Source organism: Silurus aristotelis, assembly GCF_946808225.1.
Source record: "Silurus aristotelis genome assembly, chromosome: 12".
In the NCBI taxonomy this organism is placed as follows: Eukaryota; Metazoa; Chordata; class Actinopteri; order Siluriformes; family Siluridae; genus Silurus; species Silurus aristotelis.
The window spans coordinates 1,327,493-1,338,929 of record NC_139585.1 but is presented as its reverse complement, the minus strand read 5'-3'; the positions used below and the strand labels follow the sequence as shown (position 1 = coordinate 1,338,929).

Sequence of the window (11,437 nt, the reverse complement as noted above, 5' to 3'; positions counted from 1 at the left end):
GTTAAAAAAACATGTACGTGACAATGTGTATTGAATAACAGGTAGATGTTCTGACAGTATACGTCCATTAAGTGTGTTATAAATGTTGTGATGTCTATTCATTGTATTTTGCTAGAGCTTGTTCTAAAGCTGTAATATACTGTAGTGATTTAACATCAGCTGATTTTGGTCCATCTACCTCTCAAACATGATCCTTCCATCCTCTACCACTCTATCCTCTACCACTGCTCCACTGATCCCTCCATCTTGCATCCTTTTTTAGTTAACGTAAAGTACTGAAGTTTGGGCTCTGGCATGTACTTAAGTAAAAAGTAGTCATAAGTAGTTATTTCTACCTGTTTCAGTGTCACGCTGGTAACTGGACGCCACGCCATATTAATATAAGGGCTGTTAATTGATTAAAATATTTGATTGCCCTGTTCTAAATGTACCTTGAATTAGTTCTTTCAAATGTTTGAATACTGTAATCAACATGAGCATGAACATATAATGATGCTGGATGCAAATGTATGTTTATTATTCGTGAAATTAAACTCAACATAGAGCATGAAGACATGATATTCTTGTAAATGTTTCAAAGTATTTATGGTTTTTAAATTACATCAATTATCATGACACCAAATGGAACCTTTGCTATGTTCCACACAGATGGTTAATGAGGCGATACCAGAGAAACTGCACCTCTTATAACTTTTATAGGGATTACAGAATCAGAGAATATTAATATTCTATGTGAATTTATTTAAAAGTAGATATTTTGAGCTTTCTATACATATATTATATGTCTGTAAGGCAAATATTCCCCGAGATTCAGGGTGTTTTATTTGTGTGTCTGTGAAGAGAGGAGACAGAGACGGCAGAAAGCGCCCCCTGTCTGTTTTTTTTATTTTACAAAAGCACAACGTTTTGTTGTTATCATGTTAAATGTACAAATAAAAGTAGACCATTTACAGATTCAAATGATTAATTGCTCTTATCTGTGTAAACAATTACGACAGTAATTTATGTTCGTTTTGGCGTTATAAGGAAAATATGCCACCAGAGGGTTTATTGTGCACATCATGGCACCTCTCTTATATTTATTTATATATTTATATTTTTATAAAAAATGGTCAAAAAGAAATGCCTCATTAAATGCGCGTTATTTAAGCCAGTGTCGTTAAAATGAATATGCATTTTAACAGCCTTAATTGATATATTAAAACAAAACTAATTAAACATTTTGTTACCTAATGAATGTATCCAGACTGAACAACCACCATATAGAACACAAGCAGAGAAAAGATGATGATGATCAGGAATGTCTGTTCTTAGTCATGTTTACATCACTGACTCCCTCTGTCTCATCCACGTTAACCCCAGACTTCTTGTTGTTGAACCAGGAAATGATACACCAGCAGTAGATTGAAAAAGATGCTCAATGACAGGAAACAGATGATGGGTCGAAAACGGCTCAATGAGAATAAAAAATATTTACATTTCACCAAGTAGATTAAAACTAAACTAATGAGCCTGTTTTGAAAATGTAAGAAGTGGAAAATACAGACATTTGTGTAAAAATTTAATGAGTACTATTTATTTTTCGGACAACTTTTTACTTTTAAAGTATTGATATCAGAAAAATCTACTTGAGTACAGTAACAAAGTATTTGTACTTCATTACTTCCCACCTCTGCCTGAAAGGAAAGAGGACAGCATGCCGGAAGCATAACAGCCGAGGGTACCTTGGGAACATACCCCGATTTGGAGTAGAAGAAGGCACTGGCTATGCCTGGAGTAAATTCTAGGAATGAGGGGGCTACAGAGAGGGCCTGAAGGTCCCCTACTCTCTTGAGAGAGGAGATGGCCAAAAGGAACACAGTCTTGACTGTGCGGAACCTCAAAGCCACCTCAGTCAATGGCTCGAAGAGAGGCTCAGACAGTTCCTCCAAGACAACGGCCAAGTCCCACGCAGGCACTCTAGATCGTACCGGAGGCCTCAACCTGAGGTACTGCGGAGGAAACGCGTTACCTATGGGTTCTTACCTAGTGACTGCCCCACAAGGGTGGCATGACAGGCCGCAATGGTGAACACGTAAACTTTCAGGGTGGAAGGAGCCAACCCTTGGGTGAAATGTTCTTGAAGGAATTCAAGCATTAGGCAGGTAATCAGGCAGTTAGTCAAGTCAAGTCAAGTCAAGAAGCTTTTATTGTCATTTCAACCATATATAGCTGACACAGTACACAGTGAAATGAAACAACGTTCCTCCTGAACCCTGGTGCTCCATACAACAACAATCACAAAAAACAGAAAACATGAACTAAGGACTGTAAGTGTCCTCGCCACATAAAGTGCATCATGTGCAACCTGGTGCAAACAGTGCAAAGACAGCAAAAGGCAACACAAGACAATATGGGACAGTGCAAGACAACACAAGACAGGGTAAGACAAATACACAAGATACAAAATAGTGCCACCAGTAAACCAGTTGTATATTGTACACTGCAGTCTGTAAGAGATGTAAAGTGAACGTTGTAAGTAACGAAAAAATGTAAACAAAATGTTGTGCAAAAGAGCAATAACAGCAATCCAAAAAAAGATGTGCAAAAACGGCATGTAAACAGTTTATGGTAATGAAGTGATGGATGTGTGAAGTGAGTACGAGTGTGTGTTGAGTCCAGGTTGTACAGATCAGTCACACAGTTGTGTGTGTGTGCGAAGAAGTCATTCAGCGTATCTGGGAGGGGGGCGTCACGGTCACATGCGGGTGATGTCGTCTTGTAGTTTGTGATCGCCTGGATGCTCTGCCACATGCGCCGCGTGTCTCCGCTGTCCTGGAAGTGGCCGTGAATTCTCTTGGCGTGTGCGCTTCGTCTCTCTGAAGGCACAGGACAGTTTTGCTCACACTGTTTTTAAGGCCGTCTTGTCCCCTGCTTTAGACTTTAGCAGTCTCTTAATTTTAGATGTTTGTGTAAACAACATCCAACGTGTTTTCTCCTCTGGTTGCAAAGTCCACATTCTGATGAAATTTAGGGAGCACAGTCCTGAGATTTGCATGGTTGAAATCTCTGGTGACAAATATTCCGTCAAGGTGTGTGTGTTTTGTAGTTTGCTAATGATCCCGTAGAGTACGCTGAGCACTTCCTTAGCATTAGCGCTAGGTGCAAGGTATCTACACTCTAAACACAATAGCGGTGCTGAATTCCCGGGGTAAATAAAAAGGTCGGCAACCATAAACTCCAACAGCGATGAGCAGTAGGTGGAAACAAGCACAGAGTTCTTACACCATTCTGTGTTAATGTAAACATACAGACCGCCGCCGCAAGTCTTACTGCACAGAGCTTCTGTCGGCACGAAACGCGGTTAACCCGTCCAGCTGAATTGCAGCATCCGGAACTCTGTTGCTCAGCCACGTCTCAGTGAACACAAAGATGCAGCAGTGTCTGTACTCATGCCAAGTAGCTTGCTAGATGTAGTCTGGTTTATTATCCAGAGAGCAGACATTTGCCAGCAGTAGAGATGGTGGAGCAGGCCGGCTAGGGTTAGCTTTCAGCCTAGCACTAGCCCCCGCTTGCTTTCCGCGCTGCCGCTTACTCGTGCAGCTCTTTCGATTTCCCCTTCTCCGTCCATCTGCCACAGGCGATGCCGAGGTCTGGAGGCCTGGTTCTCGAAGCAGGCCGAAGTCACATAGCTTCTGCCGCAGATCATCGTTTATTTTGTAGTTGGGCTTGTTTCTGAATTGATTGAGTGTTCGGCGGTGATACACAGGGACACCGGTTGCTCCGATGTCCATATATTGCGTAAGGCGGGCTACGAAGTGAAAGTAGCACCATTTTGGGTCCGGATCGGCCGCTGCAAGCTACTGCCTCGCCGCCATCTTGGATCTTAACTGGATCTAAGTGGTGTCGTTCGACCAGTGCCGCATCCACACAGTTCACGAAGGTGCAGGGTAAGAGAGCAAGACCAAACTGAAGGACCCAGGTAAGCTTCGGCCCTGAAAGCGAACCTCAGGAAGAGGTTCTTCTGTGAGACAGAAGGATGGATGTATGAAAGTATTCATCCTTCAGATCTATCATGACAAACCAGTCTTCTGACCTGATTTGAGACAAGACCTCCTTCAGATTTAGCATCCTTTCTTGTTCCAAGTCCAGAGCCGGCTCGGGCCCCACCAAGGCTACATCCTGCTGTAGCTCTAGGGTCCTCATGAGAGGCGCAAACCCCTTTCTCTTTCTCACCCCATCCTGAGGCATCCTGAGGTTTGGCCAGCTCCAGTCACATCCCACCTCATGAAGATTATTGACCTTTAAAGAAATAGATGCAGAACTCGCAAACTTCCCGAACCATCTAGAAACGTTCCAGTGCCAGTTGGATCCCACTACATGTGTGGAGTTTTGACATTGGACCTCCTGAAGTGTTTAAAGGCTCTGGCATGGAGAAGCTGGTGTTGGATCTGTGATGATCGAAAATGTTGAGCTATTTTATGAATTGCTCAGTAGCTCCTAGTTTTATAACCATAATGACTGTAGAAGACTGTAGAAAGATCATCAGTCATAATCACACACTCCAGTGCTCATGTTAGTTCTCACTCTCCAGTGTTCTGTAGTGTTTAAAGACTATAATCACACTCTTGATGTCACCCAAATGAGGATGAGGTTCTGCTTTAGAGTCTGGTTCCTCTCAAGGTTTCTTCCTCATAACATCTAAGGGAGTTTTTCCTTCACCACAGTTGCCACGGCTGCTAATCAGGGATAAACACACACCATTCACCTTCATTGTTAAATTCTGTAAAGCTGCTTTGAGACAATGTCTGTTGTGAAGAGCGCAATAGAAATAAACCTGACTTGACTTGCCAAACTCTTGTTAAAAAAATTTTTACATTTACATTTAGTAATTTCTGATTTAGCATATTGGTTTGCATTGTTTCTCCACATTCTTGTGTGAGACACACTGAAATTATATTTTTGTTCATTTTAAAGAATTCTCTCATGATCACTAATATTTTGAGGAAGAAACACTACTAATGAAATGATGCTCAGTTTTTTTAAAAGCATAAAATGTGTGTATGTTTTAGGCGTGTAACGGTACACAAAATTTACGGTTCACTACGTACTTCGGTTTTTAAGTCATAGTCCGGTTTAATTTCTGTACAGTTATAGAGGGGAAGAAATGCAAAATATAAAATTGTCATTTGTCATTTTTATTAATGCAGTTTATTTTTTTTCACACATTTGTGATCAACATTTGAACCGTTGACAAAGTAGTTTCTAAACTATTTAAAATAAAATGCTTGGTTAAATAATATATAAAATTGTATTATTTAATATTGAATAAAAAATAAAATTTATCAAATTAATGCAAACACTTATTATATTGATTAAATTAAGTAATCAGTTAAATTGACACAAATTCAGTTGATTCAATAAAATTAAATAAATGGAAAAATAAATGTAATAGTTCACATCTGTAAGACCCCATTTGGGTAGTACAGATGTGCATGTAATGTGTGTTGTGTATGGAATTTTGTGATAAATGTATTACTATTGTAGCTATTTATATATAACTACTTGTGTCTGAACATATTATAAGTCCTTCTTTATAATATTTGCAGCATGATAGATTTTTAGTCACGTGATCAAATTTTATTTTGCAAATAAATAATTAATATATTTTTTAAAAGATTGTTTTAATGATTTTTGAAAAAAAAAATCTTTACACATCTATATTCATCTATATTCATGTTTTTTTTTTAAATATATAAACCGTTCAAAGAACCGACTCAATGAACTGATTAATGGAGCCGACTCAAAGATTCGACTCATCCGTGAGGCAATTCGTTTTTTTTCCTCACTGAAAAAAAAAGAAAAGATTCTAGTTATTTTTCTGCAGTAACTTCGTATGTCGGATTTAATGTTAGATACAGATTCTGATCTGATGTAGATAAAATATCAGACACAGATAATAGATTAGACACATAACACAGTAAAACTTTAATATAAACAGTAATACGTGTGTTTTAATTGAAACCCTTGTTTCAGTGTTAAAACTTTATTTACAAGAATCTGATTTGTAAAGAGAAAAAACATGGAAAAAAACAGTAGATTCCTTTTAATCCTGAACACTGGATTTTATTTCCTCTTCATAAGTCACAGTTGTCATGATAACCTGTAAAAACATCATACACTGATTATAGAGTTCTCGTTAAACAGGAAACAGAAAACACACAACTTCCTGTTTGTTCTCACCTTGTCCTCCAGTGTATAAGAACCTGACAGAGGGATAAAAAATAGAACAGTAGTGAGGAGAATAGAATTCTTTAGAAATATATTTACATTCATGTTTAGATGGAAACTAAAATGTAAACATCAATTAAAATCTTTGAACATTTGAATCGATTTTTACATCACGACAGAGTCCATTAGTGATTAAGTGAAGATCAGAGAGAAACGTTTCAGCTGATAAAACGAGTTAAATTTCAGTAATATAATTACACATTACACATCTCTCTGCTCATGTGATTGGGGCTGTGGGGAAATGTTTATATTCATGTTTTATTCTATTTCTTTATTTTGTAAAGAAGATATAACTAATGCCATAGCACCACCATTGGGTCAGACCTTGGCAATCAAATCAGATTTGAATTGTCACATACACATGCATACAGAGTACGACATGTACTGACCTGCTTTTTATGATTGTCCAATAATTATTAGAAATAAAATAAATACAAATATAATAAAAGATTTGACTCACATCTCAACACTGCTGTGGTCATGGTATACACTTTTTCTGTGTAGTGTGTGTTTAATATAGAACATCTGATGAGTGAGTGTCAGTACCTTTGCTCATGATGAGGGCAACAGCAAGGACCACAACAAAGACAAACACACTGAAGTAGATCAGATAGAACCACTTCTCACCATCACCACTCAGTTGTGTGTCTGTTTCTGAACAGATACAGAAGAAGATCAGATATAGACAAAGATTAGATATTGATCAGATACAGAAGAAGATCAGATATAGACAAAGATTAAATATTGATCAGATACAGAAGAAGATCAGATATAGACAAAGATTAGATATTGATCAGATACAGAAAAATAGTGAAACTTATCACAGGTAGTATAGAATTAGGACATGTATCTTTCAGTAAATATTAGAGATCAGATTAAAATCATACAATTGCACAGTGAAGTGCAAGAGAAAGTGCCCCCTTTCCTGCTGTAACGTTTACAGTGTCAACTATGGTCTGTGTGATCTTCTGAAATAAATATATCAGTATACTGAAGTTTTTACAGCTTTAGATTGTAGTCTGTATTCTCTTACACACACACACACACACACACACACACACACACACACACACACACACACACACAGCTTATATAGAAATCGTTGTGTTTACCTGTTACAGTAACATTGGTGGAATGGCTTACAGTAGTAATAGGTGACTTTATCTCACACCTGTACGATCCAGAATCCTGCACAGAGATTTTCTTAAAAATGAGGAATAACTGACGTTTGTTCTCAGTGATGTTCCTCCATTCTGTTGTTATGTGTATGGAGGGAAATAAAGGTCTGCATTCTCTCATATCATTCACTCTGCACCAAAACACTGCCATATTATTCCAGCAGTGTGATTCAGCTTCTACAGTGCAGTTGATCATCAGGGTTTCTGATACACGAGCTCTCCACACTGTGTTCCTCAACACCATGAGAGATGGAGTACAAACCGCATCAGAATCTAATACACACAATCAGACCAAAAAGTAAGAAACATGGTGATTAGTTTATACTATGAGGAGATATTATCTAGAAGATTAAGCAGAAGAAGAGAAAACAATGGTGTACATGAAAAAGGACTGGACATGCCATAAACTAATGCTGATTTAATAATAAAGAAGAGATACAGAACAAGATCAGGACTATCGTATCAGAATCCCTTATGATCAACTTCTCAATTAAAACTTTTTACTTTTCCTTCCTTCCTTTTCTATGCACACATTTTTAGCACAGTTGCACAACTGATTGTCACTTTAACGCTGGACAGGAACAGAACAGTTCACTTTAATATAAGCACATGGACACTTCAGTGACAGTCACACTGGGACACTTTAAAAACTGGACTTCTGTCAATACCTGTCATACATATCCACCTCTTCCTGCCTGATTCTTGTATATATAGTTATAGTGTCCATATATATATATATATATATATATATATATATATATATATATATATATATATATATATATAAATCTGATACAGAAAATGATCTGATCCAGATAAAAGATCAGATACAAAAAAAAGAAAAATCACAAATTTAAAACAAAAATCATGGAATGTAAGTTTAATCTAAGTGGCAGTAATGTAATATAGTGTAATGTAATGAGTTTCTCCATCTTCATATTTGTGTCCAGATTTGTCACGATCACTAACATTTGTGAGGAAGAAACTTTAAAGAGAAATATTGTCTGGTGTAGAAATGGGAGAAAATCAAAAGATAAAAAAAAAAAAAATTATTTATGTATTTTGAATAAAAAAAGAATTCATTTCTTTTTTTTTTTTTTTTTTTTTAAATAGATTTTTACAAATATTTCTCAGTGGGTTTTTTTAGATGTTTTTGAAAATACTTGTGTAAAAGTCAATATTTTTATTTTCACTTCATCAAAACCTGTTAGTGTTTGATTTTTATTTTAGTACAATTTTAGTAATAATGTTTATTATATTTTTCTGTATTATTATATAGTAATTTATTAAAATGTGTTCATTAAGATTTTAAATGAATCAGCTCTTGATGTTCTTTTGTTGAAGTAATTTTTTTTTTCTTAAATTGCAGTAAAGAGTTTTTAAGTTCATTGCAACTAGTAAAAGTATTTTTTAGGGCAGAGGGGAATTTTTTCGGTTTGTTTGTTTTTACATATCAGATTTAATATTTATTTCTATTGTCTGATTCAGGTGGAGGTGTGAGGTGTGAGGTGTTCCAGGATGTTAGTGCACAATGTGGATTTGAAGAAGGTCCTGAGGTGAAGTGGAGAGCATTAGAATGAAGGTCTCACACCTCACCATGGATTATCATAATATTTAATATTGTCACTTTCCAGCAGTGAGGAGTTCAAGCTGTTATTTAAGCCTGCAGAGTAAAACTGACTGAGAAAATAGACAAAGTGCGCTCATGAGACTATTCAGTTTCCTCAATTTAAGGTTGTGTTTATTCTTTTTCTCTCCTTTTGTGTCAAGAATTATGTTTTATAATATGTTATGATGTATTATGTACCTATTTGTCAAACTGTTTTGCATATGTACTGGAAATGTTCTATTTTCTTATTTGTTACAAGATGTATATATTGTGGATCAGATTTACTCAATAAAGCCATTTAGAAAAAAGGTAAAACTGACTGAATGGATCCAAATAACGCATTTAATATATACGAGTTGTTATGTCTACAATTCTGCTGAAATAACACAGAGATAAAGTAGTGCTACAACAGTATATTTATGTGATTAAAATGCTGTTACAGAGTGTTTTAGCTCTGATATTGAACAGGACCAGGATTAACTGATGATGATCAGAAATTCCTTCATCTTCATTCACAATGTTAAGAATGATAGTATACTCTCTCTCTCTCTCTCTCTCTCTCTCTCTCTCTCTCTCTATCTTTTTTGCTCTCTTTCTCTATCTGAAAGTCTTTTCATTTTTCTCTCCTTTTCACCTTGTTTTTCTCATCTTTTGTTGTATCTGATTTTTCTGCATCAACTTTAGTATATCTAATTTAATATCAGATATATTAAAAATATATAGGTGTAGTCTGTATTCTCACACACACACACACACACACACACACACACACACACACACACACACACACACACAGCTTATATAGAAGTCGTTGTGTTTACCTGTTACAGTAACATTGATGGAATGGCTTACAGTAGTAATAGGTGACTTTATCTAACACCTGTAAAGTCCAGAATCCTGCACAGAGATTTTCCAGAAAATGAGGAGTAACAGACGTTTACTCTCAGTGATGCTCCTCCATTCTGTTCTGATGTTTTTGGAGGGAATTAAAGGTCTGCATTCGTTCATATCATAAATTTTGCACCATGACACTACATTATTCCAGCAGTGTGATTCAGCTTCTACAGTGCAGTTGATCATCAGGGTTTCTGATACACGAGCTCTCCACACTGTGTTCCTCAACACCATGAGAGATGGAGTACAAACCGCATCAGAATCTAATACACACAATCAGACCAAAAGAAACAAAAACATGATTAGTGATTAGTTTATACTATGAGGAGATTTTATCTAGAAGATGAAGCAGAAGAAGAGAAAACAAATATATACATGAAAAAAGACTGGACATGCCATAAACTAATGCTGATTCAATAATAAAGATGAGATACAGAAAAGGTCCAGATACCAAAAAAGAAACATAGAGAACCAGAACACATAAAGGAGAAATCCGAAAAGAGAAAAAGATCAGATTCAGGAAGCTATTGTCATGATGTAAAAATTGAGATTGTTTTTGTTGGACACTGATATGTGAAATATTCACCACAAAGTTCAAACAAAAAACAAAAAAATGTAAGTTTAATCTAAGTGGCAGTAATGTAATATAGTGTAATGTAATGAGTTTCTCCATCTTCATATTTTTGTTCAGATTTGTCACGATCACTAACATTTGTGAGGAAGAAACTTTACTGAAAAATATTGTCTGGTGTAGAAATGGGAGAAAATCTAAAGATTTAAAAAAAAAAAAAATTATTTATTTATTTTGAATAAAAAAGGAATTAATTTCATTTTTTTATATATATATATATATATATTTTATTTTTTATTTTTTTTTTTTTTACACATTTCTCAGTGTTTTTTTTTTATGTTTTTAAAAACACTTGTATATTTTCTCATTTTCAAAAATAAAAGAATATGCATATATATATATTTTTTATTTATTTATTTTTTTTTTATTACAACTTTTTATCTGTGTTTTAATTTGTAAGTAGATTTTGCACACATTTTTTCAATGTGTTTTTTATATTTTCAATTTAGCTGTGATTGGTTAAGTATGTTGTGTTTTTTGTTTGTTTTTTAACGTAATTATTGTTGTGAACACGGGTGTTTTGAAATTTCTTTTATAAAAAATTTTTTTATATATAAATAAATATTGATTGTCAAAATACAATAAAATAAAAATCCTGTATTTTTAATCACTTCATCGAAATCTGTTACTCTACTGTAATAATAAGTTTTGTGGTTTTAGAACAATTTTACTCTGATTACTTATATTCTTTTGTTTAAATGTTTAAGCGCAAAACAGATAAAACGCTGAATAAACATGAATAAAACTCTGTAACTCACCGAGTGTTTTAGCTCTGATACTGAACAGGACCAGGATTAACAGACCGCTGATGATCAGGAGGTCCTTCATCTTCATTTACAATGTTCAGAATAATAG

General features: G+C 35.3%; 1 protein-coding gene across 3 annotated transcripts; it reads right to left on the bottom strand.

The window, feature by feature from the left end:
- Positions 1-5,897: 5,897 nt before the first annotated feature.
- Positions 5,898-11,437, bottom strand: LOC310735089 (uncharacterized protein). Of its 3 annotated transcripts, XM_083557659.1 has the most exons (6): positions 11,341-11,437; positions 9,936-10,214; positions 7,383-7,721; positions 6,817-6,924; positions 6,223-6,245; positions 5,898-6,142 (listed from the first exon to the last, which is right to left on the bottom strand). In XM_083557659.1, the coding sequence occupies exons 1-6, from the start codon at positions 11,414-11,416 to the stop codon at positions 6,086-6,088; spliced, it is 882 nt and encodes a 293-aa protein (XP_083413785.1). In that variant the 5' UTR covers positions 11,417-11,437; the 3' UTR covers positions 5,898-6,085. The 3 variants fall into 3 exon arrangements, 1 of the variants encoding a protein (XP_083413785.1); XR_014536218.1 differs by having other exon boundaries at positions 6,223-6,924; positions 9,879-10,214; XR_014536219.1 differs by lacking the exon at positions 7,383-7,721 and having other exon boundaries at positions 6,223-6,924; positions 9,879-10,214.

Bases quoted from the DNA above. Each gene is read 5' to 3' on its own strand.
- LOC310735089 (XM_083557659.1), bottom strand. From the start codon at position 11,416: ATGAAGATGAAGGACCTCCTGATCATCAGCGGTCTGTTAATCCTGGTC. The intron at 7,722-9,935 runs GTTAGATAAAGT...TGTGTGTATTAG, and splicing joins GGATTCTGGACTTTACAGGT to ATTCTGATGCGGTTTGTACT. The intron at 6,246-6,816 runs GTACTGACACTC...TCCCTCTGTCAG, and splicing joins TGCCCTCATCATGAGCAAAG to GTTCTTATACACTGGAGGAC.